Raw genomic sequence first — 23,139 nt, 5'->3', positions numbered from 1 at the left:
TTCAACCCACTGGCTGCCATTGAAGTCCACTATATGGAGAAAAATCCTAGAAATGTTTTCCTCAAAAACCTTAATTTCTTTTCGATTGAGGAAAGGAAGATATGAACATTTTGTATGCCATGAGTAAATGATAAGGAAATTTTTATTCTGGAAGTGAACTAATCCTTTAAATAAATCCTATTATAAACATTTTCTCTGTGTTGTAGGTCTCAGGCACAGGGGACAACATGGTAGAGTGTCAGCTGGAAACTCACAGCAACAAGATGGTCACATTCAAGTTTGACATTGAGGGAGATGCGCCTGAGGACATTGCAGATTATATGGTGAAATACGTTCAGCAGCTAGAATGATTCATTCGCTTCTTGAGAAACATATTTGTGGTAGCTGATGCTGACCTGTTGCTTTTGCTTTAGAAGTATGTCTACACTAGTAAATTTCTTAATAATGTGATTCGTGTAGGTGGAGGAGGATTTTGTCCTTGAGCCTGAGAAAGAGAAATTTGTTGAGGAGCTGAGAGCTATAGTGGAGAAAGCTCAAGGAATACTAAGCACTCAATCACAGGTATGTATTGTGGCTGAAAATCTTCATTTTGGGATTAACTATTCCTTCATGTAGTCCTGGTGATCTTTTTTTTCACTTTATGAAAGAAACAAGGTATTGTTTTTTGTTAATTTTTTCTACTTTGATAAATCTTTGAATAAAACATTGAAAAGAATAACATTTGTTTGAAATAGAATTTTTGAAGCCTTTAGTGTCACTTTTGATCAGTCTAATGTGTCCTTGCTCAAAGTATTTAAAAAAAGGAATCCTACTAAGTGTATGTTTGGTCTATTTCTAATTAAACTTTTTTTCTCTTTCAGACTGGCTCCTTGGAGCAACTCCATGTGAGCACCCCATCCAGTGCAACAAGTGAGTTTAACAATCTGATCTTCTCACAAATAAAATAGAAGAATAAAGTTATTGTCTGTCATTTTTTTTTTTTTTTTTTTTTTTTTTTTTTATCTTTTAACTCTGTTTTTTTTTTTTTTTTTTTTTTTTTTCCATTTTCCAAAGTGGATTCAGCCCCTCAGTCTTCCCCAGTGGGTCGCTGGAGATTCTTCATTAACCAAACCATTCGTCATCGTGACTCACACTCCAACCAGGGAGCTTCCACTCCCCCTCCAGTGGGAGAGGCCCGTGTTCCCAAGTCCACAGAAACAGAGAAAGGTAGAGAATTCACTCTGACATGCATTACTTTTGGCCTGGAGTGAAATTGAAATGACACTACCAGTCAAAAGTTTTTGAACAGTAAGATTTTTAATGTTTTTTTTGTTTTTTTTTAAATAAGTCTCTTCTGCTCACAAAGCCGGCATTTATTTGATCCAAAGTACAGCAAAAACAATAAATTGTTTAAATATTTGTACTATTTAAAATTACTTTGTATTTGAATATATTTAAAAATGCAATTTATTCCTGTGATTTCAAAGCTAAATTTTTAGCTTCATTATTCCAGTCACATGATCCTTCAGAAATCATTCTAATATTCTGATTTGCTGTAAAAAAAAAAAAAAAAAAAAAAAAATTTTTTTTTTATTACTGTGTTGAAAACAGCCAAGTAGAATTTCAGGGTTTCGGGTTTCTTTGAATAGAAAGTTCAGAAATTAGAAATGTCTTTCCCATTTGAATGGCATAGTGTATAGTGTTACAAAGCTATTTATTTCAGATAAATGCTAATCGTTGGATCTTTCTGTTCATTAAATAATCCTGAAAACTTCTGTACTCAATAGTTTTAAATATTTGATGATGATGATGATGATGATGATAATAATAATAATAATAATAATAATAATAATAATAATAATAATAATAATAATAAATGTTTATTGAACAGCAAATCAGCATATTAGAATGATTTCTAAAGGATTATGTGACACTGAAGACTAGAGTAATAATACTGAAAATGTAGCTTTAATCACAGGAATAAATTACATTTTAAAATATATTCAAATACAAAGCAGTTATTTTAAATAGTACAAATATTTATAATTTATAATAATATATATATTTTTTGCTTTTATTAAAATGTAGTTATAGTGATGGTAATTAATAGAACAACGTTAATTACAACAACTGTTTAATATTTTACTCTGTCTAATGTATTATCAGATCACGAGAGCCCTCAGCGCTCAGAGTCTTTTGCTGGGATAGCATCTTCCCCAAGTTCTTCACTGTCTGCATCCTCTCCTCCAGTATCTACTGTATCAGCTCCCGCATCCATGTCAGCTTCGACTATTGCTGCCCAAAAAGATGTAACACCCATTGCCTTGCCAAGAGTAGAGCCTGCTACTCTGACTGCAGGGCCAATTCCAGTCACAGCCTTTACCACCTCTGCTGCTCCTTTCCCTGCAGTCGCAGCCCTCATTGGCTCCAGCACGGACCAAAGAGATGCTACAGTTAATGGTGAGGGTGAACAGCCCCTCTCTACCTTACCTACTTATGGGACACCTCCAGCGTCACTGGTGACCCACGCTGATCCTTCACAACAATTACTACCGCAAACCCAACTGCAGACTCCGGATGTATTTCAACAAACCCAGACACTACAGTCAGCAATGCCCACCACCGAACAAGCTCAGAAACAACAGATTACACCTCAGCCAGTGCGGCAGGTTGCTCCTCAGCTGCCTAAACTCCAGCCTAGTGAGTCAAAAACACTACCACAGCCAGTGCCAATGGAGACGGTACCTTCACAGGGAGGTCTTCCAGCTGCCCAAGTTCAGCAGGTTCCTCACCAACAAGTACCAGTTGAAACTCAACAGCCGGCAGTGCAACAGACTGCTTTCTTGCAGCAACACGGCCTTCAAACAGCCCCTGCTGAGCATATCCAACAGCACAAGGCGTCTCAAGAAACTACAACGATACTCTCCATGCATCCACAGCATGGCCTCCAGACCCAGGATCCTCAACAGGTTCGAGCTCCATTTCAGCCGGTGATCCCACAGCAGGTTCCCGCTGAGCAAACCCAGACGTTACTTCAACAGGTACCGCATGATATGGCACAAACCACAATGCCTGTGCAAAAGCAGGCGTCTATCCAGCAGTCGGAGTCTGAGCTGTCCACTGGTGAAGACACTGTCAGCCACTCCGCCCCACCCCATCCCTCTTCGGACACCTCACTCCCACCCCTGCCGCTCTCTGAAACAGCTCTGCCTGCCCTCTCCCACACGTTCACACCCTCTCCAGCCCAACCTTCCTCAGTAGCAGAGTCAGACAGCGAAGGCCCACCCAAAATCGAGTTTGTGGACAACCGTATCAAGACTTTGGATGAGAAGCTGAGGACTCTTCTGTATCAAGAGCATAGCGCTGGCGGGACAGTACTGGGAAGTGGGTCCACCGGCGGTACTGTGCCTGCTCCCAGCTCCACTTCTGGATCTGCTGTGGCCTCCACCGCAGTTGATGAGTCTTCAGAGCCCCCCAACACATTCTCCGCTCCTCCTACAACCTCCTCAGACACCTCCCCTCACTCCAGCTCTTCCACCACCTCCTCCACCACCCCTCGCTCTTCCTCTACCTCTCCGGATGGAGAGCGGGAGAGAGCAGGGGAGGAGGAGACGATCCCGTCTGCTGTTCAACACCAGCCTGCCTCATCCTTCTCCTCTACATCCCCTCCATGCTCTCTCATTTCCCCTCCACAGGAGCCTGGGTCCCCGAAAGTACAGAGTGAACCATCTCTAAGTGTAAGTGGGGTGTGTTTATCTCACATGAATAGGTCAGTGATATAAAAATGTGTCTTTATGAGTTCAAGCATGTAGCACTGAAACTATTGTAATTGTTAGAATGGCCAAGGATCACAATTCTCTACCTAAAACTGATCGGACAGCCCAAATCGTAAGTCATAGAACTTGAAACTTGGAGGGACGATAGTACTCACACAGTTTACAGCGTCACCCCAGTCGAGCTGATGGTGGCGCAACAGCGATCAAAAGTACAAAATCACTCAATTTTTTAACGGTTAGTCGCCTTATATATACACATTTGTAAGTCGCCTTTACTACAACGCCGGTAACTCATGAATGAAATTAGATATTTTGCCAAACTCAGAACACATATGTGACCCTGCACCACACAGTCTTAAGTAGCACATGTATATTTGTAGCAATAGCCAAAAATACATTGTATGCGTCAAAATGATCAGTTTTTCTTTTACGCCAAAAATCATTAAGATATTAAATAAAGATCATGTTCCATGAAGATATTTTGTACATTTCCTACCGTAAATATATCAAAACTTAATTTTTGATTAGTAATATGCATTAAGAACTTAATTTGAACAGCTTTAAAGGTGATTTTTTTCAAAATTAAGATTTATTTTTTATTTTATTTTTTTTTTTTTTTTCCACCCTCAGATTCCAGATTTTCAGATAAATTTGATATAGAATTATCAGTACATATTGAACTTTGCCCTTTGGGTAGCTATAACAGAGTCATTTTGAAAAGGGGCTAGGCCAAATATACCTACAAGCCTACAAATCCTAATAAAAAACTCAAAGCTTCAAAAAACTAGGTGAGCATATGCAACAGATTTTAAACAAGCATACAAAATGTTATGGAGATTAGACTGTTACAGTCATTAACGTTAAAAATCATTATATTTCTGTTGTCCACAATCTTGGATTTGCCAAAAATGCTTTTTCGGTTATTGATTTATGTGGTTACAAGCTTGCTAAATAATACATAATGTCTTATCATTTTGTTTTTAATTTTGGGTGAGGGGATAAAATAGAAAATGTCAGAGTAATACTAATGTCCTGATATCATAATGAGAAAAAAACAGCTCGGTAATAATATTTTATTTTTCACAAAACATACCAGAACTGCTTATTAATTAAATTGTAAATTGTAACAATGTATTTTTTTCTCCTAATTCAAATTCAATTCAAATTCAATTCAAAACAACCACTATGAAAAAAAAACATAAAAAACAGGTATGATATCATAGAGAGGACTCCTGCAGAATTGACTATGTCAGGCCATTAAAGATCAGAGTGTAAAAAAAAAAAAAATTCAGGTCATTTGACCTTTTAATGACAAGATAATGTTAGTTCAGGTTGTTAAATGTGATTGTGGTGTGACTCCCCAAAAACTTATTGATATTAATGAATCCATGATGTTTATATATTATATACTTTATATATATATTTTTGGTGCTTATGTATTTTTGAGTGTATAAACTTCAAAAAAGTTTTTATTTTTATTTTCTAAAAAGTACTTTTTACCTTTACCTACCTAACACGATGGAGTAAATTTATAAAATGATGATGTAGTTTATTTTAGATTTGTACAGTCTTTTCACAGCACTTCTTACATTTGTTTGCCTCCTCTTGTTCATGTGTGGTGTCCAGGCTCCCCCTTCCCTCACTGAAAGCTCCACCCCTGGAGATGTTCTGTTGCCTTCCTCTTCTCAGCCGCCTGTCCCCCTGTGGCCTGGACAACAGCAGCAGCACAATGAAGGAGGTGGATATTTTGGCCTAAACCTGACATGTCCTAGTATCAGAAATCCTGTTAGCAAGAAATCCTGGACTCGCAAATTCAAAAGCTGGGCGTGCAAACTGCGCCACTCCGCCAGCTTGTTCAAGAAGCCCAGAGTCCAGCAAGGTAGTGTCCGCAGGAAGCGCGCAAGAGAGAGCGAGTGAGGGGTGTGGGTGGGCACTGACCTAAAACAAATGTTAAGGTTAAACATAATGTAGCTGACTCTTACCTTGCTAGTTAGGGATTTCTTAATGTTTAAAGTACGCTGTTAGAATTAATAATTAATTATTAATCCTAATAGTTCTTCCCTGGTGACGTGGTTGTTGCTGTGCTTAGTCTGTACTGAAATCATTACATCAACTAGCCATACATTTTTCTTGCTTTAATTTTTGTTTGAACTGAATTGCTCTGCTGTACATTAACATTTATGTTGTAGCCTCCTTTTCGTTTTGTCTGCATGGGTTACCCAGGGGTAAGAACAGAGGAGTGTAGAAAGGGGACAGAATCTAAGAGGAACGACCCTTGTGCGTCGCACCTGGATCTGAGTCTCCAGTCCCATCGTATGCAGTGCAGTATTGCAGTGCCCACGCCCCTCACCTTCCTGCACCCTGCCTCACTCACCCAGAGCACCTGCAGTCGCAAAATAGCACACTTGTTTGCAAACGACACGGGCCACCATCTGAAGTTTGCACCTGTTCATTTGTTATTTGTTTAGTAATTGAAGAGCCGTAAAACTAGATGACACACTGTTGTTCATCATGCCCACTCTAATTAAGTTTCTGTCCATTCAAATGCAAAAATAATAACAGCTGCAAACTTTCATTAATTTAAAGAAATTAATCTGGCCACATGACATTTTAGAATTTATGTTTGTATGCACAATTAACACTAATGTCTGTGAAAGCCAACAGCTATTTTTCAGATACTAGCCATCCATTTTTCATATGAACAGTTTTATTTTCTCCCAGAGCTTTAGATCATATCCTGTTCTTTCCTACCTGGGTAGATTTTTGGAAGATTTTATTTTCTATATTTTTTGCATGTCCATGGGTATGTTTGGAATGGTGTACTAGCATATGCTGTCCTTGCGTCTTTTATTTAAAAAGTAGTATGTGAAACAGTACACAGTATGCACTGATAAATTTTAAAACTTGTCACAGTTGTTACATGTCGCTCTACCGTTCTAAAGTGTGGGGTCAATGAGACTTTTAATTAGGGTTGGAGCTGAACTCTGCAGGGCTGCGGCTCTCCAGGACTGGAGTTCGCCACCCCTGGTATAATGCATTATATTGATTAAAGTGAAAGTAAAAACATTTTTACCAAATATTTCTATTTCAAATAAATGTTGCTCATCAGAGAATCCTGAAAAAAAAAATGTTTTACAAATATAATGAATATAATGAATGAATGAATATTACACAATGTGTGTAATTATTATTTTATATATAATTTTAATACTTTCTTAATAAAAAAAAGAAAATGTTTGTTAAATATTAAATCAGCATAAAAGAATATAGAATTTCTGGAGGATAATGTGACACTGAAAACTGGAGTAGTGACTGCTGAAAATTCAGTTTTGCCATCGCAGGCATAAAATACATTTCAAAATATATTAAAGTAGATATGTTCTAATAATCATATATTCATGATCTTACTGTATTTTGTTAAAATAAATGCTGCCATGGTGAGCATAAGACACTTTTAGAAATCTTACAGACCCCAAACTTTTAAACGGTTTACATTGTTCATTGTTAAATATTTATGTTATGTTAAATTCTTTAATTTTGTAGTAAAAATGACAGTCTGATCATGAGTGAGAAAAAACATTAATGTCTTAAAAGATGACAAAATAGTTATTACTTGTATTTTTTTAATCTTATTCCATAAAACCTGAACATTTGCATTCTGTGCACAGTATATATATTTCAATGTTTGCATACACTGTCATTCAGAAGTTTGGGATCAGTAAGATTTTTAATGTTTTTTTTGTTTTGTGTTTTCTGCTTATCAAGGCTGCATTTATTTGATTAAAAATACAGAAAAAAAGTAATGTTGAGAAATATTATTGCAATTTAAAATAGTGGTTTTCTGTTTTTATATACTTTAAAATAGAATTCCTGTGACGCAAAGCTGAATTTTCAGCGTTATTACTCCAGGCGTCAGTGTCACGTGATCACATGTTTTTTTCAGGATTGTCAGATGAATAAAAGTTTAAAAGAGCAGCTTTTATTTAAAATAAAAATATTTTCTGACAATATACACTACTGTTCAAATGTTTGGGGTCAGTACATGTCTATTCTTTATTTTTTTGGAAAATGTTATGTGATTAAGAAGTGATTAGCACTTAAGTGACTTACATTGTTCAAAAAGATTTCTACTAAATGCAGAATTACCGGAGTAATGGCTGATGAAAATTCAGCTTTTCATCACAGGAATAAATTATATTTTAAAGTATATTGAAATAGAAACCTTTATTTTACATTGTAATAATATTTCCCAATACTACAGTTTTTTTCTGTTTTTTTGATCAAATAAATTCAGTCTTGATGAGCATAAGAGACGTCTTTAAAAAGTATTACTGATCCCAAACTTTGGAACAGCAGTGTAGTCACCAAAATGCATAGCTTACAACCAGAGAACACTAAAAGGAGTACCGTATCATACCACTTGTACTAATTTATCTAAATGTTCCATGAATACAAAAAATGTGCATACTGTGCAAAATGTGTATATATTTAGTATGAGTAATATGGTAGTATGCCATTCCTCACATAGCCTAAATGTACCCTAATATATTGTAGCGTCAGTCCAAAACAATAACGCAATAGTTTTCAGCAGTTTAAGCCTGACAGACTGTACATGTTTAACATGCATATGTGTGTGTGTACATATAGTTGTGCATCATGAAAAGCACCTTAGGAACCATCATCAACTAGAAATAGTCCCTGGAATGATACAGTGTTTCTGTATACACACTCTGAGCACACAATAGATGTGGATACTGCAATTCACACATGCTGACTGGTATCACTTGCTCTCTAGGCAGTGATATTAGAATCTGACAGATGAATGCAATCGTGTGAGTGTGGATGGATGGGGGCATTTTACATGTGTTTATTATTCTCTAATGTTTTGGAAGTTGTACTGCAGAGATTGTTCTTCCATGAAATGGTTTTACTGTTTATTAAAGCTGCTCCCTGCCACCCTTCCCCACACCCATTCCCCATCACACTCTGCATCCACTCAGCATGAAGTTTGAGACGATAATCATGTTCGTATTCATGTTCACCGACTGCCAGTGATGGTGTAATTTGCCGTGCTGACTCTATAATCTTCATGCATGGATGCTTGTTAGTCAGAAAAGATCTCTTGTGTGCTTTAGTTATTAATGCCACCTTTCTGTGTCTGTGGTGTCTCTTGTGTGTTTGTTTGTCTTGTGTGTTTGTTTGTGTGCTTGTTTTTTTTATACCAAATACACTGTTTTTATGTTCTCATTTCATTTTACTATTGTCGTTGTGTTCCCTCGTCTTTGCGTCTCTCTTTATTCTTCCTGATAAGATGGCAACTTGAGCCAAGGGATGAAGGAGGAAAGAGAGGTATCTACAAATGACCAACCCTGCTCACGCAGAGGCCGTTTCCAGGTACTGCAATTATTCACTTTTATTACACTTTTCCAGAATAGGGCTGTAACTTTACAGCTCGTACCTCGGATACTCTGCTAAAAACATCTGTTTGATTTTGATCATCACGTCTGTCGCACTGAAATGTGTATTTTAAAAAATATTAGTTTCGAATTCTAATATATACGGTTTTCTGAGCCCACACATCCAAAGCACAAACACAGAAAGCAGCTGTCACACAGCATGTGAGTACTAAAGTTCTCTTCCATGTCTTATTGTGCTTAAACTGTCAAATACACACAAGTTTATGTTAAAAACACACAAGTTACAAAAACAGTTGGTTATATCTGTGAAAGTAAATAGCTGGGAAAGAAATAATGTTTATATTAGATCTGTGTGGCAGCAGCGTAATATACAGTAAATAAATCAATAAATCCACTGCTCTTGTCTCTGAGGCTGGGACTCTAAATAGATGTGATCGTCTGTGCAGCCAACGACAGAACAGTTTGCATGCTTTGCTACAATTTTTGCCATTGCGTTAGAACTGGTACACTGTTGTCGTTACTGAAAAACAAAATTACGGCGCAGTGAGTGAAAACGTGCAGATTAAAGAATGGTAATTCATGCTTTCTGGGTTGGTAGATGCACTTGGGACCCGATTATGGTACTTAAACACGGAAAAGGTTATATTTTCATGATATGACGCCTTTAAACTTAAAGTGAAGTATCAGCTGTTCCCATTCTCTTTTCTCATAGGTGATTCCAGTGTCCCAATCCGCTGAGCCTCTTCCAACACAGGAGGCTCCACCAACCCAAGGGGTCACGCAAAGAAAAGTTGGCCGTTTCTCTGTCACCCAGGCCGAACAAAGAGAGGAACATTTGACTGACAGCTCTCCCGTGTCACCTGACCTTGAGCGAGAGAGGAGGAAATCTAAAGGAAAAGATGGCGAGAGAGATGAGAAGAGAACTACAGCGCCCAGCCACCCACCCAGGAGTCATGCACACTCGCCCCTGGGCAGCAGCGATGATGAGAGCGAGGTGGAGGATGAAGATTTGAGGAGAGAACTCCACAAGCTAAGAGAGAAGTAAAAGAAGTTAAATTCTGCAGTGCTGTTTTTCTTTTCCTCTCTTCCTGTATTTCAATCTGATGCTTCCTCTTCCTTTTATTTTTGCAGACACATCAAAGAGGTGGTATCCCTGCAAGCACAGCAGAACAGAGAGCTGCAGGATTTGTACAGGCAGCTCCGCTCTCTTAAAGACCACAGACAACCTATGTCCATGACGCTGCCCCGGACCTCTCCTCTGCCCACGGCACCCCTCGCCATATCCCCACGCAGACCCCGACCCGCCAAAACCAAGCTTCGGCCCCGACCCCACTCTCACATGGATAACAACGGAGTCACACATCAAGGTACTAGTACCACCATACAGTGCCATAAAGTAGTCATACCCCTTCGTTTTTTGTTTTATGTTGCAGCCTTATGTTAAAATTCTTTAAATTACTTTTTTCCACATCAGTTTACACTCCATACACCATAATGACAAAGCACAAAACAGGTTTGTAACAACTTTGCAAAGTTATTAAAAATAAAAAACTGAAAGGATTCCATTGCATAAGTATTCATACCCTTTTCTGAGACACTTGATATTTAGCTCAGGAGCGCTCACATCGCTTGTAGATGTTATTACACTTCAAGTAGAGTTAAACTGTGGCAAATTCATCTGAATGAGTATGATTTAGAAAGGCACACACTTCTCAAGGTCTAACAGCTGAAAATGCATATCAAAGCAAAAAACCAAGCCCTGAGGTCAAAATAGGCACAGATCTGGGGAAAAGTTAAAGGGGTCATCGGATGCCCATTTTCCACAAGTTGATATGATTCTTTAGGGTCTTAATGAGAAGTCTCTAATATACTTTGATTAAAAATTCTCAGTAGTTTTGTAAAACAACACCCTTTTTACCTTGCCAAAATCAGCTCTGCAAAAATCATCTCATTCTAAGGGGTTGTTCCATTATCCTTAAAGGAAGACAACTCAAACTCTTCCAAGAGTTGGCCTCCTCCCCAAACTGAGCAATTGATGGAGAAGGGGCTTGGTAATACTGGTGACCAGGAAGGTGACCTCAATTTCAAGCATCGTGTTTGAAGGAAACCAAGCACTGCTCATCACCTGTAGAGTACCATCCCAAAAGTAAAGTGTGCTGGCCAGCCTCATGCTGTGGAGCTGTTTTTCAGCAGCAGGGACTGAGGAACTCGTCAGAGTAGAAGGAAAGCTCAGTGCACTAAAATATTGGGATGGCCTTAATAAAAACCCAGTTTAGAGCATCTAGAACTTCAGGCTGTGCAGAAGGTTCACCTTCCAACAGGACAGTGACCCGAAGTGCACAGCGAGAGTGGCTTGTAGATGACTCTGGGAATGTCCTTAAGTGGCCCAGCCAGAGCCTGGGCTTGAACACAATCAAATATTTCTGGAGAGACCTGAAAGTGTCTGCCAGGCCCCATCCAAGAAGAATGGCAGATAATTGCCAAATACAGATGTACAAAGCAGGTCGCATCATACCCAGAAAGTCTTGAGGCTGTAAAGGCGCTTCAACTAAGTACTGATTTACTGAATTAGTGAATACTTATGCAATGTACTATATCTGTTTTTTTGCTTTCCCATTGTGGTGTATGGAATGTAAATTGATGTGGGAAAAGAAGCAATTTAAAGCAGTTTAACATAAAGCTGCAACGTAACAAAATGTGAAAAAAATGAAGGGGTATGAATACTTTCGCAAGGCACTGTATTAAGGCTATGTTGTTGTTTTTTTGTTTTTGTAACTATAATTCACTTGTACCATTTTTCTCTTGATTTTTAAAACACACAGGGAGTCTTCAGCAGTCTAGCAGTTATTCTGGTGGGGAGCAAAGCAGGCTCCACTCATACTGCAAGCCGGAGAAAAGCCAATCACTGACCACTAATAGAGGTACTAAACCTATAGAGCATGCTCAAAATAATAAGACTCTAATGACTGCTGAAAATTCAGCTTTGCCATCTTTTAAACAATAGCATAATTACTAAGAATGACATTTTTAGTTAACAGTTACCTTGTTTCTTTTTCAGACCAGAGTCCTTCAGCCCAGGGTTCTGCCAATAGAAAGAGCACATTTACAGATGAGCTGCATAAGCTTGTTGATGAGTGGTCAAAGGAAGCTGTTTGCCCTGTTCAGCCCAAGCCTTCTTTGAATCAAATCAAACAGATCCAACAAGTTCAGGAGTTGGGTGGATGGGGCCAGACTACAGAGGTAAAGCATACATAAAAAAAAGTTCCAAACATCCACATGTAGACTAGCATGTTTAAGTTCAAGTATTTTTGGTGTTCAAAAGTTTAAAGGTGCTGTGTGAAATTTTGCTAAAAAAAAATCCATTGTCTGTTGTTAATAGTGTGGTGATTTATGAAGCGCAGCTCACACAGAAGTTACTTTCAAACAAAGCGTCAGTGAATTTGTGTTACCAAATTGAACACATTGCGAAATCAGATTGCATGGATCTATTGAATCTATTGAGATGACTGGGTTTTGTTCGTGGAAATATGCTAAACAATAGTAATCATAACTGCATCTTAAGACCGCTAGTGAAAATGGCTTGTATTTAGATTTTTTCTAATTTAATACTTTTTTTTTTTTTTTCATTAGAAATTATGCAGCATGATGTAAACTGCATGCTTGGACTCAAAGGGTGATCATCAGTCAACATTAAAAGTTTGAAAGTGTGAAAACAGTATGAAAGTACATAACTTAAAATCATACTCTTTTAGCCTTTTTTAAAGACACCCAGGAGTGAGTAGCACACCATGAACAATCAACAACAGACCACAGAAAAAAACTATTCTTTGATTTTACAACATGACAATTAAACCTGTGGATTCTGCATAATAACAGGAACATTTTGCACTACAGGCAATTTAAAGTCCGACAGTGATCATCTTAAAGGTGATTGCTGTAAAGGTGGTGCTGTAAATGAGATGAATGCTGTGCTGATTGTTTAAAGGGTTTGTTCACCCTATTCCTGTAATACTTAAAAGCACGCTATAATGTTCTCAGTGATTTGAGAAAATGGGCCTTTGCCAGTGTACTTATAATTTTCGATCAGACATTATCAAAGCAAAACATAATGACACATACGGATGTAAGAGCTGCACAATAAGCTGATGAGCTTCAGTTCTCTCCAGCAACCTGTCACTCTCATGAAATGATCAAGTGACAACATGTTTTACAATTCAATCAAATCCTGATGGACAGAATCAAGTCCCACTCTACATTTGATATGCTGTTGAAAATAGGATAGTCAAAATGTCCTTTTCAAGTCGACTTTAAATGTACCACCACTAAAAAGAATTAACTTGCTATTTGACCACACAAATCAATTAAGTTTAATTAAAGTTTAAAGTCAAATAATTTATTGTATTTATCATTTTAGTATTAGTAAAAGGGATAGTTCACCCAAAAATGAAAATTCTGTCATTAATTACTCACCCTCATGTCATTCCAAACCTGTAAGACCTTCATTCATCTTCAGAACACAAATTAATATATTTTTAACGAAATCTAAGAGCTTTCGGACCCTGCATAGGCAGCAACGTAACTGGCACGTTCAAGTCCCAGAAAGAAAGTAAGGACATCGATTAAATAAGCCATGTGATGTCAGTGGTTCAACTGTAATTTTATGAAGCTACAAGAATACTTTTTGTGTGCAAAAAAAATAAATAAAAATAATGACTTTATTCAACAATTTCTTGACAGTACCATAATGCATGTTGTTATTAATAAAGTTATTTTTGTTTTCTTTGAGCACAAAAAGTTTTCTCGTAGCTTCATAACATTACGATTGAAGCACTGATGACACATGGACAATTTTAACAATGTCCTTACTACCTTTCTGGGCCTTGAATATGGTGGTTGTGTTGCTGTCTATGCAGGGTCAGAAAGCTCTCGGATTTCATCAAAAATATCTTAATTTGTGTTCTGAAGATGAACAAAGGTCTTAAGGGTTTGGAATGACATGAGGGTGAGTAATTAATGACAGAATTTTCATTTTTGGGTGAACCTAACCCTTTAACTACAATAACCTTTGTCTGTACTAAAAGTAGGACTATCCTCGACCAAAGAATTTTTTTTGGTCAACTAGTAGTCGTTCATTTTAGCATTAGTCGAATATTAATCGCACATTTATTAATAAACCATATAAATCATAATAATGAGCCTACATAGCCTTAAACACTTAAACGCATGCAAAAAAGCTTGCCACAGTGCATGGGCAGATATAATAATTACAAATGTGTCAGGGAAAAACATCAAGGAGACTGCATTTTAATAATTTATTGATAAACTAGTGTTGTCTTTGTTTTCGGCTAGATGAAATCGGCGACACTTACTTGTCACTTCCACAGTAGTGATGCGCCTCATACAGATTGCACAGTTTGAGAATATTTGTTTTGTCTTTTAATTGGTTCATTTAAAAGTAGACATTTCACTCTCTATAGATATATTTTTCATGTTTGTAAGGCAAGTATACACAGTTTCGAAGTGACGCACTCAAGTTCAGAGACCAAGATGGCAGAAACCTCATCATGTTTGCTTTCATTATTTTACAAAAGCGCAACATTTCGTTGTTATTCTGAATGCACACAAATAAACATAGTCTTTACAGATTTGAAAGATGTATTACTTTTATCTGTATGACCAAAAATGGAGTATTTTAAGAGCAAGTGACCCCACCAGTGCCTTCATCTGTCATGCAGTAAGGGCACTACTATTCAGCTTCCGCACTCCGACACTTCAATAGCGCACATTTTTCGGTTAACATTAGATTGAACTACCGTGTAGAGTTGCTACTACATACATCTATCTATAAGACTCTTCAACTAATGGTGTTGACTATTGGGGGGCACCCCTAACAAAAAGTCACATGATCAGTGTCATGAATTTACTTGGTTTGTGAATAAATTTTGTCTAGATGTTATATTTTTCATATCTCTACATCTTTTATTTCCATATTTCCTTGTTTTTAGTATAATCCCAGAGATCTGGATTCATTTGTATTAACTGGTATCTGCAATAATAAAAATCGAATAACAAGTAACGTTGTATTTCAGACAACAGCTTCATCGGGTTGGTTTTCCGGAGCCCCTTTGACTGCTCCAGTCTCAGTCAGCATGTCGACAGTGGCGCCCGCCCCCTATAGCACCATCGGCGGACAAACTCAACCGCCCCCCACGCAATTTCCCATCGCTCCTCTATCCCAGCAGAGCACGCATCTGCAGCCGGCCCTGCACCGCCAGCCCCTGCAGTACAGCCCGACTCCCCTGCACCCGCCGCAGGTCCAGCTCCCAGCGTCCGGCGCACCTTCCCTCATAACCACAGCGGGGCCTCCTCTAGCCCCCGCCACCAGCATCACAGCTGCCTCCTCTCCCGCCACGGCCGCCAATCAAGACGCCGTCTTCTGCTCGTGCTCCTCCTCGTCGTGCTCCTCTTCCTCCTGCTCCACCTCCGCTCTGCCTCCCAGTGCCAAACTTCACCCCAAAACCTCCACGTCCACACTTCCTTTAGGACAGCAGTGAGAAGACGGATACATCTTGTACAGGAAGGACACTAGTAGCAAGCGGTTGGGGTGTATAAATACTGTAGTGTGTGTATTCGTGTGGGCGTGCGTTTGTGTTGCATTTTTCAATACATATCCTCTGTGTGTTTCCGCACCGTCAAGTTTTCTATCCGACTTGAACTCGCCCTATATAGAGACATTTTTGACATGAGAAGGTTTGACATGATCCTCTTTGTTTTTATTTATCAGTGCTTCGGACGAAAGGACTATTTGAATTTTAAAAAGTGCAATTAGTAACTGATATTTAAATTCATCTTTTCTGTGTTGTTGTGACGTGGATCTGTATAGCTTAAAAGAAATATTTTTTATATATATACGCACAGAAACAACAACCAGACGTCAGCAGTGAAGCGCCATCTTTATAGAGCACAACAGATTCAGCTGGCGGCCGGATCGATCGCATGTTCCAGCGCAGAGCATGGTAACCTTGCAACCATCATCGTAGCTACGAAAAACAATCGTTGTGCACGGATAAGGCATGCTCCTCATGTATTATATTTTACGACGATAAATAGCGGTAACGTTTTAGATTTAGCCAAGATTTTTTCTAGAGTAACACAAATAGCCATTGACTAATTCCTTTTAAGATCCTGCAATTGATTCTAAAAAGAAGAAAAAAAGAAAGAAAACACATTGGTTTCAAATGAAACTAGCTAATATGATTGCAGTATTTTCCTCTCTGTTTTAGCGGACGTTCATACTTTTAAGGTTTACACTATTAACATTAATCCCATGGTGAAGTGTGCAAGACTAGACGGCTGTTTGGAAAGCTCAAGTGAAGTGAATGCAGCTTGTTCTCGTTCTTGTGTGTTTTTTGCACAGTCCCGTATGAACGTGCTTCCGTGCACACCGAACTGTGATCTGTGAACTGTGAGTTTGCTTTTAGTGAATGCAGCGCATCAGCAAAAAGACGTATTCCTCATCAGATACTACTCTGGTGGAACTTTACATATGTATACATAAACACAACTGCCAAGCAAGTTCATGATTGGGAGAAAATCCAGAAACAGTTTGCCTTTCTAGTGTATTTTTCCTGATCGTAAAGCGCCACCAAGATATCAGAGCCCAGCCTTTAAGTCTGTTGTACAGCCCATATACAGAATGTTCTTTAATGTTTTGTTGGAAAAGGTAAGAGGGGTTGGTGTAATAGGTGAGAGATACACAGGGTGGAATGTATTGTGTTAAAGTGCACAGGGAATGAGGAACTGGTTTGTGTTGTGAAGTTTTTTTTTTTAAACTTGTGGATGTTACAAAAACAGGTCAACGTGGCCGCTGCCTTCGGAGGGTTGTGATAATTCAGTTTCCAGTATTTTATGTCATTTTTCTAAAGACAAGACCCGCCTCTTCACAGTAAAACCAACAGTACCGTAGCGGTGAGTAAAAAGGCTGTTGTGTCTAAAAACTCCAAACATTATCCATTTGAGCTGTACAAATGGAAATGTAAAGATAACCCTCTGCTGAAGTGTTACCAAAATGTAATCTAAAAAGAAAGCATTATTTTTGTATTTTGAAAGGGGTTGTAAAAATGTAAAATTGTGTACTGATCAGTGTTGAGAAAGCTGTGGGTATCTGACAAGACACAGGTCCTAAAACGGTTTCTTGAGTTCCCCTGGCTTTACCCCAGACGATTACAACGTGATTTAGAATTTAGATTTTTAGAGGGGTTTTAATTCATTGTGTGTGAACGGGAACATTAGAGGCCGGATTGTTTCTAAAGTGGAGGTGTAGTAAAACCAGGGGGACTGACCACCAATAATTAAAGGTTATTTAAGTGAAAATAATCTATAGAGGACTAAACTTATTGCTGGTGATTTAGCTACTGTAAATTGTAACTAATTCAACTGTTGATTCTATTTATGTTTTGTAACTAATCAAAAATAAACATCAAATGTTAAACATCAAAGTGTTACGGGTTATTTTGTCATGTTCAAAGGCACATGTAACTTTGTCATTGTTTTAATTAAAAATATAGTAAAACGGTAATCTTGTAAAATAGTCCTACTTAACTGTCTTATTTTAAAATATTGTTTAATTCGGTTAAGCTAAATTTTTAGTCTTCGGTGTCACATGATACTTCAGAAATCAGTCTAATATACTAATTTGCTGCTGAAGATACATTTATCAATTATCAATTTTGCAGACATTTGCTGCTTAATATTTAATATACAGTGATACATTTTTTCAGCGCTCTTAATAGATATTTTAAAATAACAGCATTTATTTTTATTTTATATTTTTATGTATTATTTGATTGATTGGCTCTGATGAATAGAAATGTTAAAAAGTTTTTTTTTAATTTTATTTATGTATTTATCGATTGATTTATTGACTGATGAATAGAATTTTTTAAATAGCAGCATTTATTTTTATGTATTTACTTTTTGATTTGATTGATTGACTCTGAATAAATTTTAAAATAACAGCATTTATTTTATTTTATGTATTTACTTATTGATTATTGACTGATGAATAGAAATAAAAAAACTGTTTATTTTATTTTATTCATGTATTTACTTCATTTATTAATTTGACTATTTGATTAGAATTTTTTTAAATAACACTGTTTTAAGTATTGATTGATTGATTGACTTTGAATAGAAATTTTAAAATAACTTTACTTTTTAAAATAGTTTTATTTTATATTTACTTACTGATTGATCTATTGACTGATTATTTTACATTTTAAAATAACAGCATTTATTTTTATTTTATGTGTTCCCTTATTTATTGATTTGATTGATTTATTGAACCTTTGATGAATAGAAATTTTTAAATAACAGCTTTTATTTTATTTACTTATTGATCGATTTATTGACTTTTTAATGAATCGAAACTAAAAAAATATATATATTTTTATTTTATTTACTTATTTATTTACAAATGTCTTTACTGTCACTTGATCAATTTATGTATGTGCTAAATAAAAGTGTTGGTAACACTTTACTATAAGGGTAATTAGTTAACATTAGCTAACCACATTAGTTAACATAAACTAAGAAGGAACAATACTTCTACAGCATTTATTAATATCACAAGTTTATTAAATATCACAGGTTTATTAAAATCACAAGTTGTTTGTAAACATTAGTTAATGCACTGAACTAACATGAACAAACAATGAAGGACTGTGTTTTTAACTAGCATTTACAAAGATGAATAGTGTAATAAATGTATTGTTTATTGTTCGTTCATACATGTTAACAAATGACACCTTATTCAGAATCAGAAGATTGTTATTTAAATTATTAAAGTATTAATTTCTTGAAAAATCCTACTTTTGAAAGGTAATTTATTTCATTGCACGCTTTCTAAAATTACAGTGCCTGTAATATTCTATGATACCAGTAGAGGTCTCAAAAGTGTCTTTACATTGTAGTGAATAGAGTAAGCCTTCTTTACTGCATACAATCACAACATGACAAGAATCGTTCAACAGAGATAATTTAGCCATCAACGCAAAGACAAAAAGTACATGTCCAGTCAATAAGAGACATGTTAGCCAGAATCCTAGAGGCTGAAAATAAGCACCATGAAACCAGATTTTCCTGTCCGCTAAGAAAACTAAGAATAATCCAGCAGCTGACATCATCATAACTGTAAATTCATACATAATGAAGCGTGATGTCAAAGCCTTCGCTCTTCTCTCAGATGTGCGTGTTTGCCATCGTACAGTGGACGGTCTGTTGAGATCAGGCATGTTCTGCTGCGGGTTCAGAAGTCACCAAACTGTCTGACAATGTGCCTATTGTGATAGCTCGGTCTATATGCATCAATAGGGGGATTAAGCAGTCGACATGGCACGAGTACAATAATGCTCTTCACTGTGAACAAGAAAGCCATGCAAGACCCTCTGCGGATGACGACCCGCTCATAAAACTCTGCGGGACTCTGACAAGAGCCTGACTGGAGTTTCTGTGTGATACCTGTAGAATTATTACCACTCAACCCCTACAATTAGCATAACTATATGTCCTGAAGGAAGCTATTTAGTGGGCATGCAAATGAGGGATTCCTCGAGCAGGATTCCTCGTTTCAGTCCCCTAGAATAGTTACTTAGTTTTTTACATGTTGAAAGGTAAAATTTAAAAAAATTGTCGATATTTGCAGGATAAAAGCAAACTGGTAGAATTCTAATAAAGTACTTTCACTTTTCCCTTTCTAAAAATTCTATAAAAATATTAAAATCGGTGACAATTGTACATGTATTCTGAAAAGTTTTAATCACGACGTGAATAATAAGAGAATACTATAGACAGAAAATAAGAAGTCTCTGCAATTGTTACTAAGATGACCAATCAGAATGGACATGTAAATAATTTATATAAATAATGTTAAAAAGGGGGAGGCTACATGAAATGGAACCAGTCATGGACAGAGGCAAACTTTCAAACCAATCAGCTTTCAATATTACGTTCGTCATCAAACCTACAATGGCTGAGGAGAAACTCTGAAGATTTAGCCAAATATTCACCTTATTCTTTAGAATAACAATGTGCAGTAAACGGTAAAACTGTTTGCACTACAAAAGTGTGCTCATAATTAAGATAATACACTAAAATAATATGGTAAGACACCAATTTACACTATCAAGCAAGAAAAGGAGCCGTTTTATTCAGCTAAAAATAGCTGGATGCAGATGAGACCGGAAGCCTCGCACATAAAGTTTACAAATGGCCACGCCCACTCTTGTGAAAAAAAAATCCGGTGGATTGCTATTTTTTAAAAAAAATGAAAAATTAAAACGATTGAACATTATATACTTTAAGCACACTTGTCAGTAAATAGCCTATTAAAAAAATATTTATTGCAGTTTTTATTAGTCTATCAGTATTTATTTGCAGCAGCCTCCCGGTAATATTTCAATTCTAAAACAATCAATTTTACTGCTGGTTTATTACCATCGCGCATATCACAAACCATACTAAATCCTATAGAAATGATGTGTTTATGCCGGGACGTGATTTCAACATTGTTCCTCAAGACTGCAAAGGTGCACTTGTAATTGCAGCTCATCGCTGCATGGAGAATCGCCCATCAGTTTGTGAGTCACGGGCTGTTGCTCTAGTTTCTGAAGGGTGGAGAAGCGGAGTGTTCATGTAGTGATTGGTAAATAGCAGCGCTCTATCGGGCCAATCCAAATGTGCACATCATAAGTGTACACTCAGGGAGTGGTGAGCCTGCGTCATACCTTCAACTTTCCTTCTCACTCTCCTAATCTCGTTTTAGCCTAGTAAATAGTTTATTGCCCGTTGACTAACCGGGAAAATCCAATGGAAAAGGTGCTACCGCAAAAGCGGAATTTATTCTTGATCATACACACGCCGCGGATTATTTGACAAGAAGTAGTGATTATTCTACAAGGAGAGCACCCGAAGAAAAGTCATAGATGAGTTTCATGGATGTTTTATTTTAGCAAAAACTTTTTTCCCACTGGAATATCATCCACGGGCTGTCCATCTTCCTTGAGAGGGGAGCGCTAGGTGTCTGGGTTTCCGCGGTTATGTCTGAGGGCGCTCGTGCCAGCTCGAGACGGTCCTTCACGCACGAGACGAGATGAGACAGCAGGTGCTCGCGCTCAGCGCGCTCGTGTTTCTCTGTGTACCTCAGCCAGTAACTTCACAAACACAAGAAGGTATAAACGTCTTTTAATTTTGTTTAAATGCTATGTATTACTGTTAAAGGCGTTATAGGAAACACGTGTGTAAATAACTATAGTTGTGCCGCCTAATTCTTCATGTGAGTTTAAAAATTAACGGGCATTTGTTTTCCCTTCATGGTTTGTGCCCCTTAATGCCCCCTGGGTTTAGATCCTTTCCACCTGTTTAAACTGAATGAGCTGTTCCACCTGTAAACTAGTTAATAGGATGTAATCTGTACTTGGGTAGTTGACCAATAACTTTTTTCTTATTGTTGTGGTTTACGTCCTATTTATCTGTATAAAGAAAAGCAGGTGCTATGATTTTTCAAGTCGTTTTTACATTTTTTGCAGCTCATTTAAATAGTCTTTTAAAAATATAAAACCACTGTGTAGTTATTAAAACTCGTGTAGAAATAATACATAGTCCTATAATGTTAGTCCAATACATGGTCCTATAATGTTTGCCATTGAGTTTAGCATGTCACAGTGCAGGACGCTGCTGTCTCTTCTTGATATGTCAGAAACCCAGTAGAACTGTCTAGACATCACCTTTGACCACAACTGACCACAACTGACCCTAAGCTTTTTAATATACATGGTGCAAAATTGTTTAAAAGAACCGTTTTGGGTTTCCTGAAGCACCTTTCACTAACACACTTTTTTAAAAGAACCTTTTTTCTGCATTTAAAGAGGAACGTTTTGTGCATTTTGGGTTCATTAACTTTTTTTTTAAAATATTTACATACTATTTGTACTATTTGTAAAGTAGGTACTATGATTGGTCACGTTTTCACGTTTTTCACAGCTCATTTAAGCCGAAATAGTCCTGTCCTGTGGAAAATGCATTTTAAAAACACTGTCATTGAAACTCATGTAGAAATAATTGTGGCAAATAGGCTTTTAATGTTTTGCATGAAGTTTAGCATGTAGCACACTGCTGTCACTTTACAATATGTCAAAGTCCCACTAAAGCTGTCTAGACATCGCCTTTGGTATAGAAGGTATAGAAGAACCGTTTTGGGTTCCCTGAAGCAACTTTCAGTGAACACTTTTTAAAAAAAAAAGAACCATTTTTTTTGTATTTCTATTAATAAAGAACCTTTTTCCGTTATGAAGTACCTTTTGTGCAAAGTACAGTTTCCATGGATGTTAAAGGTTGCTGTCACTTCTTGATATGTCAAAAACCCATTAGAACTGTCTAGACATCTAGACTGACCCTACGCTTTTAAAATAAATGGTCCAAAAAGTGTTTAAATGAACCATTTTGGGGTCCCTGAAGCACCTTTCAGTGAACACTTTTTTAAAAGAACCATTTTTTTCTGGATTTTTAAAACCTTTTTCCATTCTAAAAAGTACCTTTTGTGCAAAGTAAAGTTTTCATGGATGTTTAAGGCATTGCCTTTGACCACAGCTGACTTTGTGCTTGTTAAAATAGATGGTCCAAATTGTTTTTAAAAGATCCATTTTAGGTTTTCTGAAGAACCTTTCAGTGAACACTTGTTTTAAAATAACCATTTTTCTGCATTTTTAGTAATAAAAAGGAACCTTTTGTGCATTTGTGGTTCCCTGAAGTTTTCAAAGAACCATTTTTTTCTGCATTTTTAATAATAAAGAAGAACCTTTTGTGCATTTTTGGGTTCCCTGAAGCACCTCTCAGTGAACTAATTATTTAAAAGAAAAAAATTTTTCTGCATTTTTAAACATAAGAGCCTTTTGTGCATTCAGTGAACACTT

General features: G+C 37.0%; 2 protein-coding genes across 6 annotated transcripts in view; both read left to right on the top strand.

Moving 5' to 3' along the window:
• The window catches only part of si:dkey-151g10.3 (serine/threonine-protein kinase WNK3), a 64,320-nt gene extending 46,649 nt beyond the window's left edge, over positions 1–17,671 (top strand). For 4 of the 5 annotated variants that reach the window (XM_051096016.1, XM_051096018.1, XM_051096015.1 and 1 more), the window contains 12 exons: positions 207–323; positions 460–561; positions 861–909; positions 1,054–1,206; positions 2,146–3,716; positions 5,382–5,634; positions 9,067–9,149; positions 9,885–10,213; positions 10,304–10,539; positions 11,995–12,093; positions 12,231–12,412; positions 15,262–17,671. In XM_051096016.1, coding sequence (XP_050951973.1) covers positions 207–323; positions 460–561; positions 861–909; positions 1,054–1,206; positions 2,146–3,716; positions 5,382–5,634; positions 9,067–9,149; positions 9,885–10,213; positions 10,304–10,539; positions 11,995–12,093; positions 12,231–12,412; positions 15,262–15,726 — 3,639 coding nt within the window. In that variant the 3' untranslated portion in view covers positions 15,727–17,671. The remainder of the gene's footprint in view (positions 1–206; positions 324–459; positions 562–860; positions 910–1,053; positions 1,207–2,145; positions 3,717–5,381; positions 5,635–9,066; positions 9,150–9,884; positions 10,214–10,303; positions 10,540–11,994; positions 12,094–12,230; positions 12,413–15,261) is intronic. The other variant, XM_051096017.1, reaches the window with a different exon arrangement.
• A 3,235-nt stretch (positions 17,672–20,906) lies between these two features.
• The window catches only part of erbb3b (erb-b2 receptor tyrosine kinase 3b), a 34,227-nt gene continuing 31,994 nt past the window's right edge, over positions 20,907–23,139 (top strand). Inside the window, exon 1 of the mRNA XM_051096742.1 lies at positions 20,907–21,399. Coding sequence (XP_050952699.1) covers positions 21,321–21,399 — 79 coding nt within the window. The 5' untranslated portion in view covers positions 20,907–21,320. The remainder of the gene's footprint in view (positions 21,400–23,139) is intronic.

Source organism: Labeo rohita, chromosome 23, assembly GCF_022985175.1.
Source record: "Labeo rohita strain BAU-BD-2019 chromosome 23, IGBB_LRoh.1.0, whole genome shotgun sequence".
NCBI classification, from domain to species: Eukaryota; Metazoa; Chordata; class Actinopteri; order Cypriniformes; family Cyprinidae; genus Labeo; species Labeo rohita.
This window is presented reverse-complemented; position numbering and strand designations above follow the sequence as displayed.